At 43.8% G+C, this 15,802-nt stretch overlaps 1 protein-coding gene across 3 annotated transcripts in view; it reads right to left on the bottom strand.

Moving 5' to 3' along the window:
- KSR1 (kinase suppressor of ras 1) overlaps window positions 1-15,802 on the bottom strand; it is a 260,113-nt gene that overhangs the window by 31,778 nt on the left and 212,533 nt on the right. For 2 of the 3 annotated variants that reach the window (XM_077296854.1, XM_077296852.1), the window contains one exon: window positions 14,099-14,153. In XM_077296854.1, the coding sequence (XP_077152969.1) occupies window positions 14,099-14,153 (55 nt within the window). The remainder of the gene's footprint in view (window positions 1-14,098; window positions 14,154-15,802) is intronic. The other variant, XM_077296853.1, reaches the window with a different exon arrangement.

The following is a 15,802-nucleotide window of genomic DNA, read 5'->3' as shown; positions in this document are numbered from 1 at the left end:
TGCGCCGCAGCGTCGGGCGCCGCAGCGTCGCCGCATGTGTCATGCGCCCCTATATTTAACATGGGGGCGCATGGACATGAGTCACACTTGCGTTTTGCGCCGCATGAGTCACTGCAGCGCACGCGTCCGGGCGCAGAGGACGCAGCAAGTTGCATTTTTGCTGCGTCCAAAATCAATCAAAAAAAGGACGCATGCGGCGCAAAACGCAGCGTTGTGCATGCGTTTTGCTGCGTTTTTGTTTGCGTTGTGCGTTGCGTCGCCGACGCTGCGGCGCACAACGCAAATGTGAACGTAGCCTTAGTGCTTACGGAGTGCTGCTCTACTCTTTTGCTTGTATATTATGCAGTTAAAGCAGCTTGCACCTGTTCACACTTGTTTTATTCTGTTCGGAAGTGCTGGTCAGTTTTTTTTTTTTTTTTTTGACTGAGCAGAACACTCCTCACATCAGTCGAAGATTATCTTTGATTAGTACTGGATCCTATCTGCCCATTAAATTTGTGGGCTTTTAGGCCAGGAGAGGCGTGTTGATAAATATTAGGTTCAGGGTCCTATCAGAGAAAGATACGCCTTGTCATGGCTGGTGGGCCTTCATGAACTGACTAATTTATGCGTTAAGTACCTTCATGTCTATAAGTATATTCTATATAGCAGTAATACTGTTCTAATTTCATATATTCAGTGTGAGCATTCATCTTAGTGCTTTCAGTGTGCTGCTGTATTGTTCTGTTTGTATAACTCTACTATTTTACATTATAAATAGGGCTACATATACACTGCTCAAAAATGGAGAGCTTAAACAACACAATCGAACTCCAAGTCAATCACACTTCTGTGAATTCAACCTGTCCAGTTATGAATCAACACTGATTGTGCATCAAGTTTTCCTGCAGTTGTGCAAATGGAACAGACAACAGGTAAAAATTATAGGCAATTAGCAAGACAACCCATATACAGAATTATCTCTTATTATATACTATTTTATAATATACATATGGATATATACAAATCAGGATTGGACTGTCCTCTGTGCACCCACAGCCTAATTTACAAAAAAGATTTTTAAAGTAATAAACAATGTATTGGCAACAATAATGGTATGTTTAAACTTACTACTATACCCTATCTATTATAATTAGTCTAATGACTCTAAAGCTCCTAACAGGCTCCCTTTAACAGCAGTCACTGAACCTTGTATGGAGCTGTTGTGTTCAGCCCCATACTTTGCTTAAATATGACAATAGCCAGAACAGATAAAAGCTGATCCATAGGAGTCCCAGGTGTCTGATCTCCACCGATCTGATATTGATGACCTATTCAACTATTAACCCCTTTAATTTTCCTTTAACGGTGAAAATCTATATATATATATAATTGTCTAAGGGGTACTTCCGTCTGTCTGTCCCGGAAATCCCGCGTTGCTGATTGGTCTCGCCAGCTGCCTGTCATGGCTGCCGCAACCAATCAGCGACGGGCACAGTCCGATTAGTCCCTCCCTACTCCCCAGCAGTCAGTGCCCGGCGCCGGCTCCATACTCCCCTCCAGTCATCGCTCACATAGAGTTAATGCCAGCGGTAATGGACCGCGCTATGCCACGGGTAACGCACTCCGTTACCGCTGCTATTAACCCTGTGAGTCCCCAACTTTTTACTATTGATGCTGCCTATGCAGCATCAATAGTAAAAAGATGTAATGTTAAAAATAATAAAAAAACAAAAAACCTGCTATTCTCACCTTCCGTCGTCCGACGATGCGCTCGCGTCTGCCTGTCGCCATCTGCCGTTCCCAGAGATGCATTGCGAAATTACCCAGAAGACCGCTAAGTCATCTGGGTAATTTCGCAATGCATCCTGGGAACGGAAGATGGCGGCAGCCGTGCGCGCATCGCCAGAGCTTCACTGGATCCCGGCGGGTGAGTATATAACTATTTTTTATTTTAATTATTTTTTTTAACAGGGATATGTGCCCACACTGCTAAATACTGCGTGGGCTGTGTTATATACCGCGTGGCTGCTATATACTACATGGGCAGTGTTATATACTGCCTGGGCTTTGCTATATACTACGTGCCCTGTGTTATATACTGCGTGGCCTGTGTTATATACTACGTCGCCTGTGTTATATACTGCTTGGCTGCTATATACTGCGTGGGCTGTGTTATATAGTACGTGGGCTGTGTTATGTACTGTTTGGGCTGTGTTATATACTGCGTGGCCACTGTTATATACTGCATGGCCTGTATTAACGCATCAGGTATTCTACAATATGTATGTATATAGCAGCCACACAGTATATAGCACAGGCCACATAGTATTTGTCTGCTATATACTACATGGCTCCTATATACTACGTGGCCTGTGCTATATACTATGTGGCTGCTATATACATACATACATATTCTAGAATACCCGATGCGTTAGAATCGGGCCACCATCTAGTAGAATAAAAACATATATTAATTGGAAATATTTAATTATTCTGACTTTTCTTATTCCTGCTTAACCTTTATTAGCCTTTGCTATCTAAAGGTACCTTCACACTAAGCGACGCTGCAGCGATATCGACAACGATGCCGATCGCTGCAGCGTCGCTGTGTGGTCGCTGGAGAGCTGTCACACAGACAGCTCTCCAGCGACCAACGATGCCGAAGTCCCCGGGTAACCAGGGTAAACATCGGGTTGCTAAGCGCAGGGCCGCGCTTAGTAACCCGATGTTTACCCTGGTTACCAGTGTAAATGTAAAAAAACAAACACTACATACTTACATTCGCGTCCCCCGGCGTCCGCTTCCCTGCACTGTGTGAGCGCCGGCAGTAGTAGGGCACCTGTGCTTTGCTTTCCGGCCGGCACTGACACATTCAGTGCAGGAAGCTCTGTGCAGCAGCGCGGACGCCGGGGGACGTGACAGACATCAGAGGGTGAGTATGTAGTGTTTTTTTTTTACTTTTACAATGGTAACCAGGGTAAATATCGAGTTACTAAGCGCGGCCCTGCGCTTAGTAACCCGATATTTACCCTGGTTACCATTGTAAAACATTGCTGGCATCGTTGCTTTTGCTGTCAAACACGACGATACACGCCGATCTGACGACCAAATAAAGTTCTGAACTTTCAGCAACGACCAGCGATATCACGGCAGGATCCAGATCGCTGCTGCCTGTCAAACACAACGATATCGCTATCCAGGACGCTGCAACGTCACGGATCGCTATCGTTATCGTTGCAAAGTCGTTTAGTGTGAAGGTACCTATAGTCCAGCAGTGCTGTGATTAGCTATCTGATCACAAACACTCTCCTCTGTAGTCTGCTTCAGCAGTAATTCTGCCATACCCAGTCAGTTCTGTCTAGTAACTGATCATTCACCACAGCAGGCTACAGTCGCTCACAAGTACCATCTCACACAGGCGGCAGGAGAAAATACAGAATTAAAAGGAATCCATCATCAAAAATTGACCTTTTGTTTAAATCGGGTTTTTGTGATACATGTATTTAAAAAAAAATAGGATTTTTTTTTTTATTATAGTATGATCTTTGCTAAAAAAACAAAATCAGTAATCTTGCAATTTGCACATTGGCCACTGTGACTATTTTAGAATCATATTTCCTGTCTTTTCAGGAATATTTTACAGTAGGCTCCATTATCAGAGGCAGGATTATAATGAGAGGTAACAGCCTATTCGCAATAGGCGATGTCACAGCTGATTCTGCTCACCCTCTTTCCACCATGACGTTTGCACTGGCTCATTAGACACCAACGCAAGAGATAGCAACAAACTCAGACCCTGACCCTATACATGTGTTATTTCCTGAAACAATAGGAAGTTAAGAGTCCAAAAAAAGCCCGAGACCAGTGTGAAAAATTGCAGGATTTTTTTTTTTCAACACAGATTGTGCTATGTTAAAATTGTTAAAAAACAAACATTTAACAAAAAAATATTTAAACAATAGATCATTTTCCAATGATCACTTCCTGTTAAATAAACACCAGTGATTGCGCGCCCAAAGGGCGGCGCGGGGTGATTACGGACCACGCAATGGGGTGTACCCACGCACCAGACTGGCGTATGTGCAGACTGATAGCAAATATAAATACCTGGTGTACCTCTCCTGCCACTCCTAACATGTGTATGAAAAAGCTCTGTAGTTAATACTGTTCGGGTACAGCTATCCAATAGCGCTATCCATGAAGAAAGTGAACGGGTAGAGCTATCCCATAGCCCTATTCCTAAAGGAAATGAACGGGTAGAGCTATCCAATAGCGCTATTCCCCAATGTTCCTGAGCATAAGCTATTTCACATGGTTGAGCACACTTGGGATCTGCCCCCAAGGCCCTGCCCATGCCCAATGTTTGGTCCATAGATCGCGGCTATGAGTAAAGGTACCGTCACATTAAGCGACGCTGCAGCGATATCGACAACGATGCCGATCGCTGCAGCGTCACTGTGTGGTCGCTGGAGAGCTGTCACACAGACAGCTCTCCAGCGACCAACGATGCCGAAGTCCCCGGGTAACCAGGGTAAACATCGGGTTACTAAGCGCAGGGCCGCGCTTAGTAACCCGATGTTTACCCTGGTTACCAGTGTAAATGTAAAAAAAAAAACCCACTACATACTTACATTGCCGTGTCTGTCGCGTCCCTCGCCTTCAGCTTCCCTGCACTGTGTAAGCGCCGGCCCTAAAGCACAGCGGTGACGTCACCGCTGTGCTTTGCTTTACGGCCGGCACTGACACATTCAGTGCAGGAAGCTCTGAGCAGCAGCGCGGACGCCGGGGGACGTGACAGACATCAGAGGGTGAGTATGTAGTGTTTTTTTTTTTTACTTTTACAATGGTAACCAGGGTAAATATCGGGTTACTAAGCGCGGCCCTGCGCTTAGTAACCCGATATTTACCAGGGTTACCATTGTAAAACATTGCTGGCATCGTTGCTTTTGCTGTCAAACACGACGATACACTCCGATCTGACGACCAAATAAAGTTCTGGACTTTCAGCAACGACAAGCGATATCACAGCAGGATCCAGATCGCTGCTGCGTGTCAAACACAACGATATCGCTATCCAGGACGCTGCAACGTCACGGATCGTTGTCGTTCTCGTTGCAAAGTCGTTTAGTGTGAAAGTACCTTTAGTCCCGCTTTTGTGTACAACATTTTATGGCTTTTACAATTGTTAAAAAGCTTAATAAAAGACTTCTTTGTACACACAGTTGACAGTAAACTATTTGTCAACGTTACGAATAAGTTTACCCTGCTTCTGTGTCTCAAATATTTTGACCCTTATTTGTTGGCTTTTCCTTCCCCTGGAGAAAGCCACATATAACTGCCCCCGTGAAAACACTGGGAGAAGCAAATAAATTCCTACAATATCCAGAAAAATGTTTAGAATTGAGAGTCCTCAGTGGTTGATACCTTTTAATGGCTAACTGAAAAGATGGTAACAAATTGCAAGCTTTCGAGACTACACAGGTCTCTTCATCAGGCATAGACTAATACAAATTCTGAAGAATAACATATTTATATTACCATCTTTTCAGTTAGCCATTAAAAGGTATCAACCACTGAGGACTCTCAATTCTAAACATTTTTCTATCTACTGGCTAACACGGTACCAAGATATATATCTTTCCTGCACAATATCCAAGGACTGTACCTGAGATTTATTGATGGTCATTGCAAAGGCCAACATGACACGAAATTGACATCCTTGCATCTGGGACTGGCAAGTTTTTATCTTTGGAAATCAGGTCAATTCTTAGAATAAGAACTGTCTGACCCTTTGCTTTTCCATTTAAAGCAACGACATGAAGAACGTTTGCTTTTAAGCTTTTCACATACAGCCCTGTGCCATTACAAAGGCGACGCTTTCTGTTAAGATTACGCAAGAGCATAATTACAGCTCCTGGTTTCAGCTTTAGTTCATGAGGAGGCATTCAAGTGGGATTCAAAGAGTTAAGAAACTCTACAGGGTAATCAGTAGAATCACACCCTCCTCTTCTAAAATTGTGTCGAGGGAGCGATATGTTGAGTGTTCACCTTTAACTTGACTAAGAATTTTGTTGTTCAAGGCGTGAACGTCATCACTCAATGGCATAAGAATTGCTTTATAGGCAATTGCTTCTACCGTTGCATGGGTAATCTCAATTGAGTCGCCAAAAATAGCTGTAATTAAATCACCATCTTCAATAAAAGAATTCGAGATTTCAATTGTGTCTTCTGGTAGACCATATACATTTGACAACTCTCCATTGCCAAGTTTCCGTAACCATGAGTTGTACTCAACTTCATCCTGAGACGTTCTGATATTCTGTTATAACTGGAACAGTGAAAACTGATTCCAGGATTTTTAGTATTTAATGGTGGACTGTACAATTTGGGCTCTTTTTCCACCTTCCAATATTGGTAGGGTTTGACGAAAGTCACCACCGTTTATGAAAACTTTTCCACCAAATGGTCTTTTTTTCCACATTTGTCTTGGAACAAATTATCCACATCGTTCATATTAAAAAAGGGAGCCATTGTTACTTTGTCCCAAATAATGACAGATGACTCCCTAAGCTCCTTTGCTTGAAGTGAGGTTGGCTTAATTTTTGACACTGTGGCCTCATTTGTTGTAATTCCAAGACCAAACTTGGAATGGTAGGTGCTACCGTTTTGTAGTAATGTAGCCGCCAATCCAGTGGAGGCTACTGAGCAAATAGACTTCTGCTTGTAGTGCCTTGTGCAAGCAGTTGTACAAAAATGTCTTCCCACTGCCTCCTGGGCCACCCAGAAAAAAACAGTGTGAGCTAGTGTTGTCTGGCTGTGATGCACCATTGACTGCTTGCATAATTGCATCGAAAGCTGATTTCTGAGCTTCATTAAGCATAGCTTTCAATTGCTCAGCCTCCTGCTTTATTACAGCATAATTCAGTTGGTTCAGTATTACATTTACTGGAGTTGGGAATCTGTAGTCAGCACAGGACATTTTATTGCTTAAGAGCACTTCATTAATATCACGAAGAGCCAGATGCTCATCAATTTCTGGAGTATACCGCCTGGTGTAATCCTCCATAAATTCGGTTTTATATTTTTGCCATAATGCCAATGGTTTAGCTGGTTCCTCATATACACAAATTATAGCAAATAATTTGCCAATTTGGTAGGGCATTTGGAAAGCGATTGCATCCATTATACCATCTTCCCATTGGGAATCGTCTTCCAAAAGATGAAGATCAATGCACGCATTTTTATACGTGTCATATTTGACTCTATTGAAAGTCCTTAAGTCAGCATAAGACTTTGCTCCTCTTACATGAAGTAAAAGAAGTCTTAGGTAATACAGCTCACCATCTGATAAAGAGATTGTATACATTTGGGCAATTGTTTTCCCAAATTGAGCCCGTCATTTTTTCCATCCTTCTAGTACAGCTTTCCTATCCCAGACATAGTGTTCAGGGATTTCACTGTACAAATACTAACGGGCGGAAGCGTCAACTGTTTAAGGCTAGGGCTAAGGTTCACATTGCGTTAGTGGGTGATCGCTAACGGACAGCGTTGCACGGCGAAAATGTCGCAATTAACGCCGTGCAACGGGTCCGTTAGCGCACCCATTGACAGCAATGTAAATTTCGCCTGCAGCGCATCGCTAGCGCGTGCCTTTTTCGGCTCGCGCTAGCGATGTGCCGTTCATTTGTAGCGCGCCTCGGACGTTGCTTGCAGCGTCCGCGGCGCGCCCGAGGTCCGTTGCCCGCTCTGGCAGATCAGGGATCTGCGAGAGCGGGGACGGGAGCGGGGACGTTAGCGCGACCCCTAAACGCGGCCCCTACAAAAACATTGCGTTAGCGCAATCCGCTAGCGCTAAACGGATTGCCCTAACGCAATGTGAACCTAGCCTAACTCAAAATAAGCCTGCATAGTAGAGGGTTTTGAGTCTGAAATAACCATATCCACATTACCATCTGCGAAAAACACTTGCTGCATGTTTTCAAGGTGAATAGCAAGCCTTTTCATGGTATGTGAAGCATCACGCATTTAATTTTTTCTGATTCTCCACATGCCCTCAGGGGCGCTTATGTACCGAGAATCTAGGTACATGGCTGGTTCATTCCAGTTTAATGTATCAAACTTGATATTGGCACAGTCATGTCCTTTGTATACATATTTGAAAAGATATTTAACACTTTTTATTGAAGCACATACCTCAACATTGATATGGCAATTGTACTTGAGTAATAAATAAGGGTTGTATGGAACTACCCATCTATTGTCGATTTCTCGCGTTCCTCGTCTGGTTTTCCCAGTATTGCGTCGACGGTACTGTGGATAACCATCAACATTAAGGTTCGTCTCTCTATTAAATTCCTTTGATCTTCGCCACATGGGCAATGAATCATGTGCTTCATCACTGCCTCATGCAGTTTTGGATTTGCTGTCTCATTTGGGATTTCAGCAGAGGCCAATTCCTTAATTATTTCTTTGTCCCTCGGCTTATCTTCCTCTCCGAGGATTAAGAGCATGTGAGCGTGTGGTAGTCCACGCTTTTGAAATTCTATTTCATGCACATAGGCAACTACACGGCCAAAAATGTGTTTTTTCAAAATCTCGTTAAGCACGGCTTGGGGTTTGATTTTAAATCCTCGTGTAACCAAATCTGTTCTGAACTCTGGCCTTTGCCATGGTTCTAAGTTTTCAGTAATTTCTTTCCACTTTGGGTTACAGGTCATCGTAACAAAAAGATCTGACTTTCCGAATTTTCGGACAATTGTCATGGCGTCTTAGTAATTTTGCTGCATAGCTTTTGGGCATCCAATGAAAGTGGACAGTAAAATTACTGGTGTCCCAGCTTTTAGCCCTTGGTGTAATGCAGCATTATGGATGTGATCCATAACGCCGGCATAACTGTCGAAGCGTAATGCCTTTTGATTTTGTTTCATATATTCGATCCTATCGGACTCAATTTTGACGTAACTGTCAACGATAAATTGTTGCGTCAACTTACCTGCATTTAAAAGGGGATTGAACTCGTCACGAATGGCAAGCCTCTATGCATAGTACTGCAACAGGGTGATTTTTTCTTGTCGTTCTTGATCCACTGGTATGGATGGTAGATGAATGTCACCAATTCCTTGATGTTGCACACTTAGGGCAATTGGAGTTGTCAAATTTATTGTTCATCTACTGTCCCCTTATGGTAATAGAAGTGGATATGTCATTGCATCACACCTTCTGTGAAGAAAGCTTATTTGAACAGTTTGGTTTTCAATTTTGAGGTGAACTCTGATGTCCCTATTAAATGGGGGGTTCACCCATTGCATTTTGCTAAATTATAGCTACTTCATTGCACCTTGGTGCATTGTAGCGCCTCTGGTCATCATTGTAGTCATTTATAATTGACATTATTATTTCGAGTGGACCGCGATTTTCTAATTCAGCAATCCTCTCTTCCTCTATTTCAAATTCCCTCTTCATTGTGAAGGCTCTTGCGAGTGGGTTAATTGATAGCAGTGCTGGGAGGCACTTTTTATTTGCTTGACTTCTTGTACTTAATGCTTCTTCACTGTCCAAAATATAAATCTGGGCAAACTTGGGAGTACTACCCACAGCGGGATGCAATGGGGCAGTTCTGTGGTAAATTTGTCCATGAATTCAAAAACAGTATGGATCATGCCCAGGAGGTGGCGCTACTTGTGCTCCCATTGATGCCAAAGCAAGTGAGCTATTGTATTGCCTTATATTAGCCATAAAGTTATTAGAGTGCTGATGCTCTCCTTTCATCAACTTGACTAATTGATCATCCATACGAATGGGACGTAATTGGATGCACCCTCTCTTGCAGCAGGAAGGGAATGTTTTGTCATGCGCCATTTCGTCTTTGAAATTTTTACATTGGCAGAACTGACATGACCTGTCCCAGGCAGAAGGTATAGATGGAGAAGAGTAGGGGTCCTAGAACAGAGCTTTGAGGAACACCGACAGACAAGGGGCGAAGTGAGGAGGTGGTGTGGGGGGAGGGAGACACCGAATGTTTGGTCTGTCAGATATGACAAGATCCAGGATAGGGCCGAGTCTGTGATGTCAAGAGATGAGAGGATCTGTAGCAGAAGGGAGTGGTCCACAGTGTCCACAAAGGCAGAAGACAGGTTTAGGAGAAGGAGGACAGAGTAGTGTAGCTTGCTCTTGGCAGTTAGTACATCATTGGTGACTTTAGTTAGGGCAGTTTCAGTTGAGTGATGGGGTCGGAAGCCAGATTGTAACCGGTCAAAGAGGGAGCAGGAGGAGAGGTTGGAGGACAGTTCAAGATGGACGTGCTGTTCCAGTAATTTTGAGGCATAAGGGAGAAGAGATATCGGGCAATAGCTAGACACAGAGGAAGGGTCGAGGGAGGGCTTTTTGAGGATGGGTGTGATCTTGGCATGTTTGAAGGATGAGGGTAAGACACCTGTTGTGAGTGAGAGGTTGAAGAGGTATGTTAGGGTTGGGATGAAGACCGTGGCAAGGTTAGGGATGAGGTGGAATGGGAGCGGATCAAGCGTGCAGGTGGTTAGGTGTGATCTTGACAGGAGGGTGGAGAGCTGATCTTCTGTCATGGTGGACATGGTGGAGAAGCTGGTTTTGGAGCAACAGGGTTGAGCAGCTAAGAGGGGCGTAGGGCGCTGTGGGCCAAAGCTTTCTCTGATCGTATCGATCTTTTATTGAAAGAAAGAGGCAAAGTCTTCAGAAGAACTGAGAGGGGAGGGAGTGGGTGCGGGGGGACGGAGTAGATAATTGAAAGTGTTGAAAAGCTGTTTAGAGTTTTGAGACAGGGAGGATATGAGAGATGAGAAGTAAGTTTGTTTTGCGGCAGTGAGTATGGACTTGAAGCTGGCAAAGGACTGCTTGTATGCAGTGAAGTGGTCGACAGAGTGGGATCGCTTCCATCTCCGCCCAGCGATCCTGGAAGCCCGTCTCAGTTCTTTGGTCAGGTTGGTCAGCCAGGTCTGCCTGTTGAGTGTACGGGTTTTGTTATGCATGAGTGGAGTGGCCGAATCGAGTGTTGCTGTTATTGTGGTGTTATAAAAAGTGGCAGCAGCATCTGTTTCATGAAAAGAGGCTATGTCTGTCAGTGGGAGAAGGGACTCAGAGAGTGATTCTAAGTTGAGGTGTTTGAGATTTCTGCGAGGGTGAGTGAGTTTGTGGAGTGGGGGTTGAACACTAGGAGATGAGAGGGAAGAGAATGTCAGTAGGTTGTGGTCAGACAGGGGGAGGGGTGAGTTAGAGAGATCAGTAAGGGTGCAGAGGTCGGTGAAGATGAGGTCCAGCGTGTGGCCATCATTGTGAGTGAACCATTGAGTGAGGCCAAAGGAGGCAGTAAGCGATAAAAGTTTAGAGGCAGCTGAGGTGGAAGTGTCAATGGGGATATTGAAGTCACCCATGATGATAGTGGGGTTGTCAGCAGAGAGGAAATTAAGTAATCAGGTGGTGAGGTGGTCGAAAAAGGTGGAGATGGCTAGTTTTGAGGGGCGGTAGATGACAGCCAGATGGAGGTTGGAGGGGGAATAGATGCAGATGGAGTGTACCTCAAATAAGGGGAGAGTAGCAGAGGGTGGTAGTGGAATTAGGGTAAAGGAGCAGGTGTCGGACAGGAGCAAGCCAGCTCCTCCACCACGCTTGTTGCTGGGGCGAGGGGTGTGAGAGAGGTGGAATCCGCCATTAGAAAGCGCAGCTGGAGAAGCTGAGTCAGAGGGGGTGAGCCAGGTTTCAGTGATGCCAAGGAACGAGAGCTTGTTGGTGATGAAGAGGTCATGGATAAATGGCAGTTTGTTGCAGACGGCGCGTGTGTTCCATAGTGCTCTAGGTAGGGGGGACCGGGGGAGTGGGGGTGGGGTGAATGGGTATGAGGTTATCATTGTTGGGAAAATGTGCAGAGGATCGTGGCAGGGGGTTAGAAATGAGTGTGGGGATGTGTTGAGGAGGGCCAGGATTTGGGGATACGTCACCAGAGACGAGGAGTAGCAGACAGAGCGTTAGAAGGTGGGAGCAGGATAGGACATGATGCGGCCGTGTGTGTATGGAGAAAAAGGATTGTATGTGGAGGAACAGTTCTGAGGAGAAGGTGAGATGACTGGGGAGGATGGAGGGAGAAATGACTAGTTCTTTACTAGGTGGAGGGATTGCTGGAGATTGTAAGAAGGAAAGTAGTATGGGGGTGAAAGAGAAAGGAAACTGAAACATTGTAGTGGTTTGGTATTCTGTTACCCTCCAGCCAATTACAGTCCAATTCAGTCTAATTCAAAGTAATTAAAAATATGTAATTTGAAAGATGGAATTTGGAAGATGCATGGATGTGGTGAAACAGATGGATAAGACTACGTCTGGAGCAGACTCCTGCATCTGAATATATGTGCTGGTAAGAGGAATCAGCTGTGAGTGCATGTGGGGGTGTGTGGCCAGAACACATGTTCAGAGTTGAACAAAAGCTCATAAAAGGGGGGGGAGGGTTTAGACTGAGGGCTCAGAGGTATGCATGGAAGACACCAGAGAAGTGAAATACATTATGGAGCAAAAGTAAAGGGTGAGCAGTGCATACCAGAGAAAAAAAATGCAGTTCAGATACACATTCAGGGTCTAGGCAGAGCTGGAGACATTCAGTGCACACCAGAGAAAAAATGCAGTTCAGATACACATTCAGGGTCTAGGCAGAGCTGGAGACATTCAGTGCACACCAGAGAAAAAATGCAGTTCAGATACACATTCAGGGTCTAGGCAGAGCTGTAAATATGATTTACATCTCTTAAAAGCAGAGAAAGAATGGCGCTAGATCAGGAATAACGCAGGAGAGATGAGGACTAGCTGAGGATTGGACTGCCCTCCATGCACCTGCAGCCTAAATTTGCAAAAAGACTTTCAAATTCAGAGAAAATGCATTGGCAACGATAAGGGTATGTTTAAAGTTTCGACCATACCCTAAATACTGCAATTATTATTTCGATAGCAGTAAATGCCAATACTAAACATTGTGTGGTGCTATTGTTTTGATTCATTGCTTATATCTGGCAACAGTCAAAACAGATATAAGCTGATCCATGGGGTCCCAGGTTTCGGACCCCTACCAATCTGATATTGATGACCTATTCTATGTATATACTGTATCAACATTATCAACCCATTTAAATGTAGGATTTCCTTTAAAAAGACTGAGTACAGAATGACTGTTCAAACCCAATACAGGCACTCGGTGCGTCATGGCGGGGCCAATCATTTACCTACGTCTTCCCAACTGCTTGTTTTCCATCTATCTCCTCCCTTCTCTGGCTCTATGAAGCCAGAGCTGTCAATCAAAGAAAAAGGGTGGAGATTGAGGGAAGACAGCAGGTGGAAAGATGTAGCTAAATGATCGGCCCCGCCGTGAAGCACCGAGCCGCAGGATTTCGTTTGAACAGTCATTCTGTGCTGATAGTCCCTTACCGGTGAATGTAAACAGCAAGAGGTAGTATTAGTACCAACAGTAGTAGTGCAAATACAGTTATACGGAGATGATAAAATGCCATCTGTGATTAAAAGGTTAAACTTAAAAGGCATTATTCTGTCAGGGAAATGCTTAGGTTCAAAGACCCTATCCTGCCAAAGGGTCCGTGATACAAAAACAGTTTGTCTTAGGTCTCATTCACACATCCGTGTGTTAGGGACTGAGTATGGTCCATGATTCACTGACCGGCCACAGGTCTCCTGACACGACCTTGACAGCCTCAAAAGAATACAGGAGACTGCCAAGTACATGGCTAGGAGACTCGCAGTCGGGCTGTTCATCACAGTTCGTACTCGGATGTGTGAATGTGGCCTTACTGTGCAGTGCTGGTACAAGAGATCATAACATTGAGTCTTTTCTTAGTCGCTGTCCTTAGGCCGAGTTCTCACTAACACTAAACTCACTGCCTATGCTGCTCTCAGTTTTACAATCTGTCCTTATGGACATTAATCTGAAAACGAGATCAGTTTTCCTGCTCTAAATTCGAATAAGAGTTAAAAACAGCGTTTCGGGTACAATACTAATATGCTAAAGCAGTATTCAATATTTATACACAGGCAGTAACAGAGAATTAAAAAACAAGAAAAACAGAAAAAAAACCTGTGCCAATCTTTATACCTGGGTATTTCTGGGGGTTCAGGTGTCTGTGTTACTGGTGATGGATTCACGACTTCTAGAAAAAAAAGAAGAAATGTTTAAAACTATTGCTGTTAATGTTCTCAAGGTGGGCTGCTAAATATGTCATACATGTTACTTGTCCTTTCCACTGTATACGTCGTGCTGCAATAGAAGCAGATATTATATAGTGGTACATATACAGTAGTTTATGAAATATCAGTGGCACTCGTCAAAAATGTCATTACAAGGTTGGTTGATGCAGCATGAAATAAAACATATATCACTATCTAACCACCTTAAAACTCTTTGACCACTAGGCAGTTAATCCCTTAGCATTCACAATTCAGTATTATTAGTGTGCTGACTTGTGAATTTGACATCATCATGTAAATGCCAAAGGCTCAGGAAATGTAAAGTATTTTGGTGCCATCTAGTGGTAGATCTTCAGTACTACAACCACACACTAACAAGTGTTAGGAAAAGCGTACAAGTTGTTGCCAAGGAGCTTAATTACAGAAGTGTCACCAACCATGTAATGATTACATCACTATTGTTAAGTATATATTATTATTTCTGTCCCCTGGGGCAAGTTTTATCTTCATTTATTTTATGGGGATTTCTGTGTAATCTTGAATTATTCTTTCCTAAAGACATAACACGTAGGGATATCTGACCATTTACACCAAATTTATTGTGAGTAAATGGTCATTTCATCTGTTTGAGACTTGTCTCATCAATCACAAAATTTATTGATTTGAAATCAGTCTGCCAAACATAATAATTGTAATCTGGGCTGATCGTTCGGCTGACAGCCACCTCTCCTATATTACACAGAAGCGCTCACTCAACCAAGCACTCGCGTGTTCTCTGTAGTCCAAAATCAGCCATGTGCGATCCATATCCCCATATGACATGTCGTCTGGGGACCTTAAGGCTGAGTTCACACGTAGCAGAATTGCCGCGGAAATTTCCGCGGCAATTCTGCGCCTCCTGCCGCGGGTATATCGCATGCAGAATTTGCATGCATATACCCGCAGAAAAGTAGCGTTTTGCAAGCATAATTAGCTTGCAGAGTGCTAGCGTTTTCCAAGCGATCTGTAGCATCGCTTGGAAAACTGTTTGACAGGTTGGTCACACAGTATAAAAGACAACTATAAAAGACAACTCCATTATCCGGAATAGAAAGGTGCTACATTCTAACAATTACAAGAGATAAGGAAGACAAGAATATCTGTTGCTGTACATGGCTAAAGGCCCATTTTGAAGCGCGAATGTAAGAATGTTCATTCATGATTATTGGTGTAAACATGTCGTCAATCACCCGACAAACGAGCTAAACGTTCAGATACTTTATTACGGCATAAAAATCATTTTCCTGACAAGCGGATTCTGTACAGGAACAGAGCAATCGTTCTCTGGCCATATAGTTTTTGTTGACTATCTACAAGTTGATTGGTGCTTGTTTACTGGCACATTCACAAGGGCTAACAAAAACTGTGTGGGAAAGAATGACTGTTAATACAATCATTCTGTGCGCTAACAGCAGGATGTTGTCGTTAGAACATCCCCTAATTACATGGGGCAATGTGCTGCCAACAGCGATGCCGGCATCAACTATTTGATCACACGATGAACTAGCATTTAGCTCATTGACTGATTATCGGATGGTTTATACGGGCCATAAAAGACCAGCGCCATAACCTA

This window comes from Ranitomeya variabilis, chromosome 3, assembly GCF_051348905.1.
Source record: "Ranitomeya variabilis isolate aRanVar5 chromosome 3, aRanVar5.hap1, whole genome shotgun sequence".
NCBI lineage: Eukaryota > Metazoa > Chordata > Amphibia > Anura > Dendrobatidae > Ranitomeya > Ranitomeya variabilis.
This window is presented reverse-complemented; position numbering and strand designations above follow the sequence as displayed.